At 46.3% G+C, this 14,303-nt stretch overlaps 1 protein-coding gene and 1 long non-coding RNA gene across 8 annotated transcripts in view; one reads left to right on the top strand and one right to left on the bottom strand.

The window, feature by feature from the left end:
* The window catches only part of TMCC1 (transmembrane and coiled-coil domain family 1), a 106,035-nt gene that overhangs the window by 36,104 nt on the left and 55,628 nt on the right, over positions 1–14,303 (bottom strand). Inside the window, exon 1 of one of the 7 annotated variants that reach the window (XM_042823885.1) lies at positions 7,363–7,433. The exons of the other annotated variants lie outside the window; for them this stretch is intronic. Coding sequence (XP_042679819.1) covers positions 7,363–7,401 — 39 coding nt within the window. The 5' untranslated portion in view covers positions 7,402–7,433. Of the gene's footprint in view, positions 1–7,362; positions 7,434–14,303 lie in introns of those variants that run through there. 7 annotated transcript variants of the gene reach the window in all.
* On the top strand, positions 7,886–8,733 carry LOC122163049. The gene is made up of 2 exons (XR_006169774.1): positions 7,886–8,254; positions 8,391–8,733. It is a non-coding gene; the product is annotated as an uncharacterized LOC122163049 (long non-coding RNA).

Below are 14,303 nucleotides of genomic sequence, written 5' to 3'. Positions count from 1 at the left end.
AGTTTCAATTCTTTCCCTAAATAGATTATACTGATGACAAACACAGCTAGACGCGGGTCTGCTCTGCTCAGACCAGAACCAGCCATTCTTTTTACTCAGATTGTTAATGATTCTAATTTTGAAGTTTCTAGTTGTAAAATCTCTCTCTTTAAACATTTTAGATAAGTTTTATTATTGACAAATACGAAAACAGCAGAACTGGAAGATGAAATACCTACCTGAGTGGCATGAGGCTCTGTTAAATACTATCTGGAATAGGTAACTGAACAGCACCATGAAAGTAATAGTGTCACAAAATACTGCTATGGGACAGACAAGGCACAGTGAGCTTCTGGGATGGAGACAATGAGGAAAAGTAAGGAAATAAGGGAATTTCTCCATAACACATTACAATGCTAATTGGTTAGTGCTCCTCTGGAAGGCAGCCGAGATCAACAGCCACAGAGAAAAACTCCAAAACACAGCCGGAGAAGGGAAGGAGACTACACAAAAGATATGAAAGCGTGCTATCATGGTAGATAATTAAGAATTCTTATTTAGTCTCTTTTCACCCATTCACCCAGTGCCTGTTTGTGAGTGAAGCAGGACGTAAGATTGCAGCTCAGCTGATGAGGAAATTGCCATAGCTCTCTCCGCAGTCAGTAGAGGAGCTGAAGTGCAGGACAGCAGCAGCACGAGCGCGCCGTTGACCCATTCCAAGAAAACAGTCACAAACAGCAACTTCATGACATTTAGAGTGCGTTCTTCAGGTGCAAATTCATGTCAGCTGAGAGCATTTCTTAAGATAGCAAAGAGAACCAAACGCTGCAGAAAACTATTTGTAGTACGATCCTATCACAGCAGGAGAAAGGCAGGGCTGGGCTGCCTGCAAACAGCTGTCCCTTGGTTTTCACAATCATACCACAAATCTACAACAATTCCATTCATCTGAATATCTTTTTTACTTACTCAAGGTGTATTTACTTTGTCAGACAAAGAGATCCTGAAATAATACAATTTCAGGGTTTAACTAAAGGCTCTCCAGTGACATCTGGAGTAAGCTCTCTTCTCTACACGTCTGAGCAGCACTACTGCGTTCCACGCTCACTGAGGCAATGAGAAAATCTAAACGCCTGTAATCTTAGGTTGAGTGTTACAGATACATGAAAAACAGAATTTCCTACACACATGATCACTTTGCATCCTTTACCATTTCAGAGGAGCTGCTGTGCTCTTGCTGGGTTTGGCTAATCTGACACTACAGAATCTCAAAGACAAGACCATATTTTTTGTGAATGTAAACATCACTGAAGTGCAGTGCATGCTGAATTTTTATGAATATCAAGCACAAATTTTTATAACGTTTTCTACATAGCATGATGAAGACAAACTATTGCTTTAGTCAAAATTGCCCAAATTATAGCACATCTTGACCTCCCTTGGTATCTCATTACAAGTGTCTGTCAGTCCATTCATCAACTCTTTTTGCTTGTTACATGCTAGACTTCTTATCTTCTTTTCGGTGGGCAGAAAAGTTCAGAGAATTTTGATAGCAATGCTAAATATACATATTTGGTACTTTCAAATTACAATAGCTTATCTCAGAGCTGTGGTCACATATTACTTCCAACAATCAAAGGTTGTGATACCAAAACGCAGAGAAGATGCTCCTTGAAATTTATATTTTGCTATTCAGAGTGCCAGGATTCATTAAAATGGACTTTAGCATGCATTTGGTTATGTTAAAAATCAATATGATTTAAACTCTTAACCCTATTATTATTACTCCCCTTCCAATTATGGGGTTGTTTTGGGTTTTTTTGTTTGTTTGTTTGTTTTTTAAAACATGTTTGATCTCTTTAACAAGGAGACAGAGGGATAGGAATGGAAAAACAGTGAGTGAGACATACCACAAAGCAGAAGAAAACCGCCAACCTGACCCAGTGATAAGATACATTAATGCTACAAGACGTTTTCATGAAGATCAAACACAAAGTGCAGCTGTCAATGTACAGATGGGTCCCACAGCCTCATTTTCCCCTGCTAAAAAATACCTTTGCATTATTTATAGGCTAAAGGCTAAAAAGAAGAAAAAATTCCTGTATCTGAACGTTACTGTACTCCCATACTGCAGATAGGGATCACGTATGACCCACGTAAGACCCTTCTGTTTCAAAGCTCCAGACTGTTTCCATTGGCTGCGTTAATGCTAACTGGTACTGAAGTGGATTTGCCCGGATTACAGTCATTCAAAAGTCACTTAGCATGCATACCACCTTCAAAGAGAAGGCTCCTTCAGAAGCTACATGGCAAAGAGGGTACAGGCAAAGAACACTGGAGAACACATGTTTAACAGCCAAGGCATTGCTGATCAAAGGCACTTTAACACAAAACGAAAATGATTACATTTCCCTTTCCCCTCTTGGAAATAGAGAGGGGGCTAGCTATTTGTCCAAATGTTATGAACAGAAAACCTCCCTCAGACTATGTCTGAATCATAGTCATGTTCGCCTGTGGTTCCAAGGGACCACGAAAGTTACAGCCAATATGGAGCTTCTTAGCTGGGCACAGAGACGGTGGAGTTGGTCTGGGCAGCAAAACAAAGCACTGCAAATTACAGCCACCTGCTGAAGATCATGAGGTACCGAACGTGCGAGTTGCAATTTCAGTTTGTAGCTTCAACCAAATCTGCTTTGCAGCTAATCACTGATCTACTCCAACAACTCTATGGCAGTTCCAGTCTGCTCAGGAGATTTTAATAGTTAATTTCCATTGGGAGACAGTATATGCGACTATGTCATGTCTACCCACATTGTATTTCTGCTAGGCTCCTTCTGGCTTCTTTACCAAGCCATTTTCTTGTTCTCCCTCCCTGAGTTTTCCTTCCTGTGCAGAACAGCAAGCAGGGGCTATCTGCTTTCTCTCTGAACAATCAGTGCAAAGGCAGAGGACAGGCCACGTTTGCTTGCAGCTGTGCCCTGCAGCGTTGGGCCTGCCGGCAATCACATCCAGCAGGCCGGCCTCACTGCGTCCCACACGTCCCACGGTGCAGCACCAACCGGGCCGGGCACAGGCCCTGGTGCACAGCATCACCCAGCCCCAGTGTGGCACAAGCCAGGCACAGGCCTGGCACACAGCGCTGCCATCAGCCTGCCCTCCCTCCCCCACACAGAAGCACTGACACCGGCCAGCAGGGCTCAGCCCAGCGAGGTGCAATGCACATGGCAGCCTCGCTCCAATCAGCCCATGTTCTTTTTGCTACACTTTGCCCCGGTGTCTCAGACCTTCAAGTGACAAAAGCTTTTCTGTCCTTTCTGAAAAGGACCATTTTATGGACTTTTATCATTGACTGCCATGCGGAAAATGGAAAGATCTACAAAACGAGAGCAAGCCATTATCTGCCTCTCAAGAAACTCTAGCTGAGTAAGCAGTCAAACGGTTTAAAATGGGAAACTCAGGAAACATGACAGCTTTCAATCCTCCTGAGGACCCTAATGGTAACTTGTTCAGAATAAAGACGCCAACACTTCTAATGCTTCCTCTGACCACTGCTGGTAGGAAATTCCAATTGTTATTGCTATCCAGCTCCATGTAAGCACCCATTAGGAAGTATGATTATATTACTACAAAGCAGACAGCAAAAAGCTGCGGAATTTCATTATTAAAAGGAACTATGAATTCATGTAAGCTGCATCCCATCCACAGACTGCGTTTACACCCTTTAACACTGTAAGCATATTTGGCAATAAGCTATCACATACAATTTACCAGTCACAGTTGGCATGTATACAGGTAATTCTCTGGACTATTTTAATATTTCTTTCATGAAGAGAAAACTCTATTCCTACCTCGAATATCTCTGCAGATATAGGCTTACAACCCCTGTTAATTACCAACAACAGGATGTGGGAAGACTCTTCAAGTCTGGTTTATTTTTTCTTTGTGAATGCTTTAGCAGTGCAGTCATACTGAGCCTGGACAACCACCTCATGAAACCTGTTACTCCTGCTTTCTTAAGCAGAAGGCCCGAAGCTCATTTTCCTTTTCTAAGATGCAAGTAATCTTTGCAACATCTCCGCACACATTCTAGGAACAAGATGATGCAGCGGAAGCTCATTCTCCTCTTGAGTGCCCCATTCCACCCAGAAAAGTTCATGGCTATTCCTTGTTGTTGCCAGTACTCATTCCATACCCTCATGGCCAGCAGTGCTTTGAGAACTGCTTACATCCCACGGCCTTTCAGCTTTGTTCAGCCACGCGTTCTGTCCAGTATACCTTAAGGAGCACGTGTGTGGGAGCAGATTCAAAGCTAAATTATGTGATGAGTAATGCAAAGGCGTCCTCGAACCGGCCTGTCTACATGAGGACAGTCAGAAAAGCCAGCAGAAGCCAACCAGCCTTTCTGCTGGGAGCATCAGGACTTTTCTGAACGCCTGCCCTGCACTGACAATGAGAAGCGAATCCCCTGCCAGGCACAGGGCAGCGCGGTCCGTCAGGGACACAGCTGAGCACACCAGAGAACCGCCGACCCAAACACTCCAGCTTCGGACAGCCTGATGAGACAGACTGCCTTCACGGATTCAAGTGAACATCCAGTAGCTCAAGTGAGAGTATCCACACCTGCTCTGGCACAGTCCTTAGAAGTTCCTCTCCCATAAACAAACTCAATCCACACTAGTGCAAACACACAGTACAGACAGTACATGCAATAAGCCTGTTTACCAAGAGCAAAGGAGTTCAGTCTACAGCTTTTAAACAACATTATCATGCGAGTTAAATTAATTAAATACCATTGCAGCTCACAAAAACTACTCTTTTTTTTTTTTTTCCTTCTCTTTCTTTAAATTGAATCTGGTCTGTGCCAGTGCTTTCACATCTGGGTGGAGTTCTGATTTGGCTCATCCTCAAAGCTTTTAAAAGTAAGGGTAAGTATTTTAACTTAGAAGACTGAACTGTATTTGAAGAAGCTTTATTTGCATTATTTTACTTCCATAAACTCAGTTCAAACATCCAGAACAAAATCAGCTTAGTGAAAAGCTGCACAATTTTGTACAGTCATTCCAAGAGCAAAGGAATCCCCCAACTAAACCCTAACACAGCAGTGGCCCTTCTTGAGGGTTGAGTAACAGCAGTCAGAGGACCTCCAACAGTCCGAGAAAGTATTTCTGGTAGGGATGGTGAAGAAATAAAACATTAAAAAAAAAAAAAAAAAGAGACAAAATGAACAATCTTAGTTTGGACTGAGAAAGATATTTGTCAAACTAAGCTGAAAGCCATCAGGTATTTTGCCTTAAGTCCTAGCAATAAAGGTGCAGTAATTTGTGGCTCTTGCTTTTAATAGTTATGGATGTTTAAGCTGGCGAACTAACACAGCAACCATGCAGTCACACACAAACACAAGGCAGACTTGGCCTATGTGAAATAAGAAGTAACACTTGAAGATGGGTCTGTGTTAAACTATCCGAAATTGCTGATATCTACGGGTTCTCAAATGCAAACATTCCCAAGTCAGTGCAAAGCTGAACACTTACACAGCTCTCCCCAGAACAGCACTTCAAAAATTGACAACCATTACATAAATCAGAGAAAGGCATTAACCCCATTCACAGAAGGATGACAGAGGCTTGGAGAGCTTACAGAATTTGGTGAAAGCCCTGTGGTGCAAACAGTCATTCTGAAAAGTGAAACCAGCTGAGGCCAAACTTCATATCACCAAGCCCTACTACTCTCCTGTGTGAAGTTCTACACTTCATTAGCTGATGTTTTGTGCCAAGCAGCAGCAGCAGCACTTTTCAGCTTGTAGCTCTCAAATCTGCACAGTCACATTGCATTTGAAATCTCCATCATTAAAGATTGCTAGAAGCTAGAATTCTGACTTTGCAGCTGCATTACCCACGTGAACCATTTAATGATGTACTACTCAGCAGCAGGTGCTCCAACTTTCATACAGACATTTGTCAACTTCAAAATATAAGTAAGCAAGCAAGGAGTCAAGATTTTCACATCAGGTGTTAGGTGGTCTAACAGTCACTAAATTTGGTTGAGAAACAGATTAGCAAAATTCTCCATCAAAGCAGAGTGCTATATATGCCATTTGCTACCTCTTCCCAAAGCCTCAAGCACAAACTAACCTTCCCATTCCCATCCCAAGTGACAGCGAGGAGAGAAGACAACACGGTTCTGATACCATCGACAAATCTGGATTAACAATCTGTTTTGACTGTATCTTCATACACTATGCTTTTTGTTTCGCTAAATAAGTACAAAGACTGAGCACAACTGACATCAAGTGAATCGTTGCACAATTCCCTATGCCAGAGAAGCAAATCTGAGTTTTGATTCTTCTCCTCTGGTTCACTATACTTCAGAACCTGTGCATCATTTACAAGCCAAGCTAAGTAGGCTTAGCTTAAAGTCGGCTTGGATAAAACAGAATTAAAATGGAGCTATCCAAAGGAGTTCATTTAAAAGTATTTGAGATGCCCCATGTAAGTGTCCACAGGAGTGTGCACGAGAGTCATTGCTAACCAGACCTTCCCTTCAGAAGGGACACAGCTCTGCCTGCAGGCACAGCTCCTGACGTGGACAAGGGAAACGACCCAAAGAAGCGAGTTTTCCTTTCCGTACCACCTCGAAACCATTCCTCTCCATTTCTCCAAGATGAGGAGACACAGAGAAACAGAAACAAATAAGGTGCAGCAGAACCATATCGGCACCCAAGGTGGTCTGGAGGGTGTGCATTTTTAACCTATTTCAAATAGTGCCTACAACAGCGCTTCAAATTTTTGACAAACGCATTTTAAAACACGTATCGTGGGGGAAAAGTTCAACCGTAACATCAAAGCAGCCCGGCACTTCGGAGCGCAGCAGCACCGCAACTCGCAGCAGCGCAGCGCGGGGCTGAGCGGCCGTGCCCTGCAGGGCGGGATCCCCCGGACCGCGCACAGCCTCACTTTATTCACCGACCGCCAGTTTTTCCCAAACGTTTATCCGACCAAACGCGCTGGATCGATTCAGTGACAGAACCGCACGGCTGCACGCAGTAGCAGCTCTTCGAGACGCTCGGAGCACCGCCTTTGTTCTCGGCACAGCGCCGGCCCCGCTCCCGCAGGTGTGCGGCGGGTCGGCAGCACCCAGCGCGCCCGAGGAACGGCGGCAGCAGCGCCGCACACCGCGCACCGGCACAAACGATAACGATCACATCCCCTTTCTGCAGCGCCCGACGACATCGGCAAGGAAGCGGCGGCCTCCCTCGAGCCCCACAGCACCGCGCCGGGCGCCGCCTGAGGTCCCACCCAGCCTTTGTGTCTGCGCGGGGAACAAAAGGCAGCGGTGCCCCCAGCCCCCCGCAGAGGTCGACTCGCGAGAACGGCCGGGACCCACCTTGGAGAGCTGCCGCCGGAGGCTGAAGCGCTGCACCATGGTCCGGGCCGGGCCGCTCCGCGGAGGGCGAACGGCGGGAGAGCCGCGCCCGCAGCGCCCGTGGCCCAGGGAGCCGGAGCCGGGCCCGGGCCCCCCGCCCTCAGCGCTCGGGCCGCTCCATCGCCGGCAGCCCCCAAGGAGGGCGGGGCGCGACTTGCCCGCACCGCTCCGCGCCTGCACCGGAGGCGGCCCCGCCTACGAGGCCCCGCCCCGCCCGCGGCGGATCGCCGGCGGCCCGCAGCCGGAGCGCGGGCGCGCCGCTCCCGCAGCGCTTCCGCCCCGATCCCGTCCGCAGGAGCGTACCCGCGCGGCACGGTCACCCCGAGCTCCGCGCCGTGCCCGGCCGAGGCGCTCTGCCGGCCGAAGCCCCGCGGCGCCGTCCCGGAACAGAGCGGCGTCCCCGGGGAGCGGAGCGCTACGAGCGCGGCTGCGCGGAACCGTCGCCGCGTGGCGGTGCTCTGCTGCGCGTGGGACGCGGCCCGAATCGCTCGGGGCTGCAGGAGGACGAAGCTCCAGCCCTGCGCTACCGGGGCTCCGAGAGGCCGGAGGGCTCGGGCCCGGTTCCAGCACCGCCTCGCACGTCCGTCCTTTCCTCCGCACGTTCCAGCGCGCGAGGTTTAATTCTTCCATGAGAACGCACGCGGAGGAGTTGCTGTAATCGCCACCAAACACTGCTTCTCCACACCGCAAATATGTACCCAGCTGTGCTCCACTTGTCCAACCATCTTGGTAAGAGGGGGTTTTGGATCCCTTAACTTGCTCCTTTTCCCATTCCAGCACTCTGAGTGAAGGATGCAGCACGATCTTCACGCAGAAGGCAGCGCAGGGCTCCGTCCCTCTATCTGCAGCACAGGTACGCGTGCACGGCCAGCAGACCTCCGCGGGAAGGAGCAGAGGGAAACAAAAGGCACAAACACAATGAAGGCCTCAAAATACCTGGAAATTAGTCAGTTTCTTAAGTAGCCCTATCTCAGCATTTTCGGTTTCAGGCTTCATAGGATTTTATTTCCAAGCCTTTCTGGAATTGCCTTCTGCCTGCAACTTCGCTCTCATTTTCTCCTGTTCCTTCAACTCGGAGCTGCTTTTTTTTTGTGTGCTCTGCTCTAGCTGGCAGAAGGTCCCTGCGACACTCCTGTACGGAGCACCCATGACACAACTTCTGCACAATGATCCACTGAAGCAGAACGGCAATATTTAAAGGGAAAACACCAAGAACATCTGAACAACAAAAATAATGATACTGAAGAGATCTGAAAATTTTATATTAGAGAAGATATCAGGAATGCTTTCCTACTTCTTATGTACATTAAACATTTTAATAAGTTTTAAAAATATGTTCCTTCTCACTGTCTACAACTTAAACACTTCTAGTGTATGAATGCTATTGTCCCAGAAGAAACTGCTTTAAAGGATGATTTATGTGATCTCAGCTAAAGCACCTTTAGAGCTGCACGCTTCTGTTTCCTTTCTGCTAACCTCTTATTCACTAATAGACAACACGTCTGACTGTATCCTCAATATTCTGTCTGAGAACTTACATATCAGGTACAATTTTTTCAGTACAACTCAAACGTAGGCACAGAATTGCACCACGAACCCAGCAGGGAGGGCTCCTTTAATCATTACATTTAAGTGTCTATAGCATCAACCCCTTCATTGTGCAGTCTTGCACAAAGTTACCTTCTGAATAACTCTAGACTACAGTCAAAGTTACTGGAGCTCAGAAACGGCTCTCAGTACCTGGGGTGGGAGCACATCCCAGCTGAGTTTGGGCTGTATCGGGTAGAGAGGGATCACCCAGCACTGCACTGCTCACCAGCACTCTGCTCAGACCCTACTTTAAAAGGAAGGAAGCCACAAGGATCCCATGCTGTGCTCCAGCACACTGGATCAAGGGCCCAGGACCCTGTGCCATGCCTGTCAGTTGGAAGAATTTGCACACAGAGTTCACACAAAATTACTCTCCGCAGTACGTATTGGGAAAGGACACTCTGCTCTATTGCATGGCTGCATAGTGGAAGGACGGGTGATTTAGGCCAGCATATTTGCCTTATTAAGGAAAAATGTTTGTAGCCTATTTTTAATGTCAACAGTTGGCCTGGAGGGTAAAGACAGAAGAGAGTTGGACCAGGAAGGGTTATGAGAAGGGTCAGCATGGTTCTCTATATAGAACTCAAAGGGAGGGTTAGAAAAAGATTAAACAGAGTTTTATTTTATAACCACCATCCAAAATTAACATCTGAAGATGTGCACCTGAGCACTGAGAACCCCAGCAGTTGTATCACAGCATGATTTGGTTGCACTCTGCCCTGTCATTACTAACTCGGAGGTTTCACAATGCAGAAATGTTTTCTGTACAAAGTGCTCCCTCCCACAACGTCAGGTCCTTTTCAGAATGTTCATTCTTCCTGGCAATGCACAGTGCACCACCCAGCTACCGGGCCCCGATTTTACTACAGTCACATAATGCTGACAGTAAATGCTGCCAGGGATGGAACACCAGAAGGCTCCTCACACTGGAGGAGCACAAAGCAGCACCACAGGCATCCCATACCTACAGCTGCATCACTCCACGCTGACCTGCACTGACCTTCTCGCTCTGCTGTTTGACTCCACAGAAGCCTGCTGCACATCATTTAATTCCTAGTGCAGGACACCTGTAACTGTGAACAGTCTCTGTGTCCAGAAACTTGACGCACGTTTATTGCTTTCTACCCTGCTTTCCAGCATTCTTGTGACAACCCTCCTCCCATGGTTGAAGTTCTTCTTCATGTGTGCTTAGAGACACACTTGGAACTTGGAAAGTGGAAAAAGTCAGGCATGATATTGTATTTATGCTACGTATACAAACTCTCCAATGTCATTTATCAACATTATAATCAAACGTGAGAGCCCTACAGTTCAAATCCACTTCTAATCACTGCATGGTCATCATAGTTTTACAACTTCCAAAAGCTTCACACTCCTGAAGAAATCAATATTTTTTTCCCCACACATCTCCTTCCCTTTGTAATTATAATTTGGGAGATTTTGTTAAAATCATTTGCTTAGATTAAAGCTTAGGTTAATGATGAAAAAGTTAGTTTTTAGTACCAGCACTTCCACGCTAACCAAAGACTGCTCCCATGGGATTTGCACAAGTGGGTGTGCTCCCCTCAGACAGCTGACACAAGGCCACACACTTGCAGTACAATTCACAGCCCTTTTAGGCGCCTTGCTGCCATGAGCATAACAGCAAAGCGCGTGCCGTCCCACCAACCCTTGCAGGAACACTGGCAGTGACCTCACAGCAGAGCTGCCTGAACAGCAGCTCCATTCTAGGCTGCTTCACTGAGCCTCAGCGCCCCACGGCTTGCGGGAACCTGCTGTGCTATAGGCAAGATTTAAGAGCTCACACCAAGTGAGCAACATGTATCATAGACAATGGGATTACAAGAGAAACCACTGAGAGCTAATTAAACACCTTCCTTTCACATTGTGTCTACATGCATTGATCTACATGGTGCAGGAGTGCAGTGCAGTGCCTCAGCTGTAGGCTCAGTGCACGCTTCTTGTCACAGGAATGCTGCAGGTGGAATTCAGCTATGGAAAATAGAAAAGACAAGGCTGTGGGTAGGTCAGCAGTGCAAATACCTGGGCTGTCTGCAGGAAACAAGTGACAGTACAAGGGGAGGTTGAGATAATCTTATCCGTTAGTAATGTTAGATACAAAACATTACAGAAGCAGCAGAAGAATTTCAGACTACAAAAAGGGAGTCCCATGCAATGAAGTGGTCAAATGCTCACACACACACACAGTGAGCACTGCCACGGCCAGGTCCTGCTGCAAGTATGGGGCTGAGCCCAATGCCTCGCATCCCCCGTACCTCCACATGCACTACCAGATCTGTTTCCTTCAACAGTCTCTGATTACAATTTCTAGGGGTCAGATAAGTCCACTGCCATCCCCACTATCTAACAGGCACAACACTGCTCCTTGTGAAGGACAGCAGCTCCCAGCTCAGTGTCCCAGTGAGCTCCATGCAGCACTCAGAGCCCCTCGTGGCAGCTTTGCCACTGACCTGTAAACCCCCACACCGCCCCCAGTTGCAGACCTGCAGCCACCGCTCCCCAACCTGCTGCCCCCCAACCCACAACAGCAAGGTATGGTGCCTAAGGACCGCAGCCAGTCCCGTGCATTTTGTCCCGGGGACAAAATCTCTCAATTCCATGGCCAGACAAATAACCAGGCAGCATCTGCCTGCATAAATGTAAACACACCCATTTATAAGACAGGGCCTGAAGAACTGATGCCTACAGCCCAGCCCTTTGGTTTGCACAAAGCTAGATTTGTTGCTGTCAGTCTATGGTTCTCTGCACACAACAGTGCATAAGTTGCTTCAGAAAAACAAAACTAGATTCAAGAAGGGTGCTTAAATTTACATATCTTTTAATTTAAGCTTCTTTTGTATTATTTACATTTCACAGAAAATACTCAGTTTCAGTGCTGTGTGAGCATGATTCTCTCTCAGTCATTGTGAGGACAGCATCCCGTATTTCTGAAAGCCAACTCAATAGCACAAACCAATTTATTTTCGGGATGGATGAAGTGAACTGCTTGCATACAGATGTTCTGAAAAGTCAGAGCTCCCTCTATCGATTGAGACTGCAGGAAGGACATTTGTTCTGCATACAGAAAAGGGTATGGAGGCATCATCAGTTTTATCTGCATCTATACCAAATCATCTGTAGTATTACTTCCTGTTAAAGCTTTCCACATGTGAAGATCATTAAAAAATCTTGACATAAAGATGTCATCCCCATCTAAAAAAGTCTCAAATAGCAACACAAAAATAACTGAGAGTACAGAAAAAGTTAACAACTGAACAGAAAATAGGAACCTGCTTCACTTTTCTCACTGTTGTGGCATTCCAGGTCAATGGATGCAGCTTCTTCAATCAAAATTTCTTTGCTTCACTCAAAAACTACAAACACTGCTAATTCAGACCTCCTTGCCCTCCTCATTGGATGCCGTTCTGCTCTGGTGAGTGCACCTGTTCCTTCAGTGCTGACAAATTGGAGCACTCCAGAAGTAACACCTCCTATTTATTTCCAGAAACTACAGCAACTACAAAGCACATCAGTGCTGCTGGATAGAGCACGTGCTCAGACACAAATCGCTATTTTCCAACACAGTCACCACCATTAGTTACGCATTTTAGCTTGTGATGAACAAGAGATTGCATGCCACACATGACTACTGGCACTGCTGAAATGCGGCACCCACCCCTCACTGTGCTCACAGCCACTGCTTGGTCCCCATACATGCTGTGTTGATGAATGCACAGCAGATGCTCCCAGCTGCACAGCACCGATCAGCACAGGCTGAGGAAAAGGGTCAGAGACTACTAAGTGTGCGTATAACATCTTTACTGGCATTATTCATTTTTATTTTCTGGAACAAATCTGGACTAATGACAATTCGACTCTCAGATGTCAATTATACTAAAATTAATTTCTTGGCTCTCCTGTATTTTAGTGTCCTTCCACTTTGTCCATAAAGACAACTTTGAGCACAAGGTCACTCCAGCGCTTCACAAAGGTGACAGCCACCAGGCAGGGAAAGGCAGTGCCTGGCACAACATCGTCGTTTGAAGCAATTAAGCAACTAAAGATCAATTTCTGTGCCTGTAAAACAACCCTCAGCCTACTCTTGACCTATCACTCCGCAATTACACCACTACACAATCTGCTATTATCTTATCTTGTTGCAAGATGCAAACAATGCAACCCTATCCCTGCACAAAGCACAGCACTGCGTTGCGGCCCTTCTGCTGGAGCAGGAGAGCAGTGGTCACTGTGGCATACTGCACACAGCTACTGAATTGCATCTTCTGGAAGTTCAGATCTGTAGCTGTAGCTACTTGCAGCATTACCTTCGAGAATGATTTCCTGAGACTGAAATGATCCTGATGCCCCTCACACACCAACCCATCCAAATTTCCGTGGTACCTCACCGCCAAGCATGCATACGCTCCTATTTACAGCGAAGAAAAGCTCCTCCTCCTCGTTACAAACCATGCCAACTCCGCACGATCTGTGGTGTTTTAACATGATTCAGCTGCATGTACTGCAAGTTAATATACTATTTCCAGAAGGACTCCTGACTGACTTCATCTGTGTATATGGGAAAAATTATTTTTAATGTAAAAGTGATGCTTCAGGGGGAGAACTACAAAATGTTTTATTTAGAATCTATTATGGTAAAATTCCAAAAACATTTACCATCTACAGGCACTGAATGGGAGAGCAAACGTGCTGCAGAGAGTACTGCTTATTATTTTGTGAGATGTGTGACAGCTTAGGCAATCTTTTACAGACAGCCCAAGTAATGCTTCCACACAGTGCTAACAATACAGAAAGCTGCTGCATCGTTACAGGTGGCTGTTCCAGGAGCCATTAATATGTCACCAGAGTGCCTGTTTGGAAAGCGTCATTAAAAAGTAACTAAGAAAAGCAGGTTACTGTGAGGAGCCTTTATGTGACGCTCAGGATGCCAGTACTGCCACAGGAGAACACTAAGGAGTCCACTAAGTACAGGCCAGCAATTATTACACAACTGAAGCACATGCAGTCTTTGTTTTTATACAGATACTACCAGAATATAGATTTAAGTTGGCAGCCAATATCTAAAGAAAATTAAAATATTTATGAAAGCTAATCACTGAAAATGAAAACAGGGTGAGAACACAGCAGAGCTGAAGTGCACAAAGTGCCTCAGAAAGCTGCTCTCTGGGGAATCTCAGTGGAGGAACATAAACTGAAGTGCTGGCACGGGCACAGACAAACTTTGAGATGCTCTGCTTTAGGCTTCTTGATTTCATTCACAGAATCACAGGGTTGGAAGGGACCTCAAGGATCAT

The sequence above is a fragment of the Centrocercus urophasianus genome, unplaced genomic scaffold, assembly GCF_019232065.1.
Source record: "Centrocercus urophasianus isolate 14NV4802_14NV808 unplaced genomic scaffold, USGS_Curo_1.0 seq_22, whole genome shotgun sequence".
NCBI lineage: Eukaryota > Metazoa > Chordata > Aves > Galliformes > Phasianidae > Centrocercus > Centrocercus urophasianus.
Note: the sequence above shows the minus strand (reverse complement) of the source record. Positions and strands in the feature narration are given on the sequence as shown.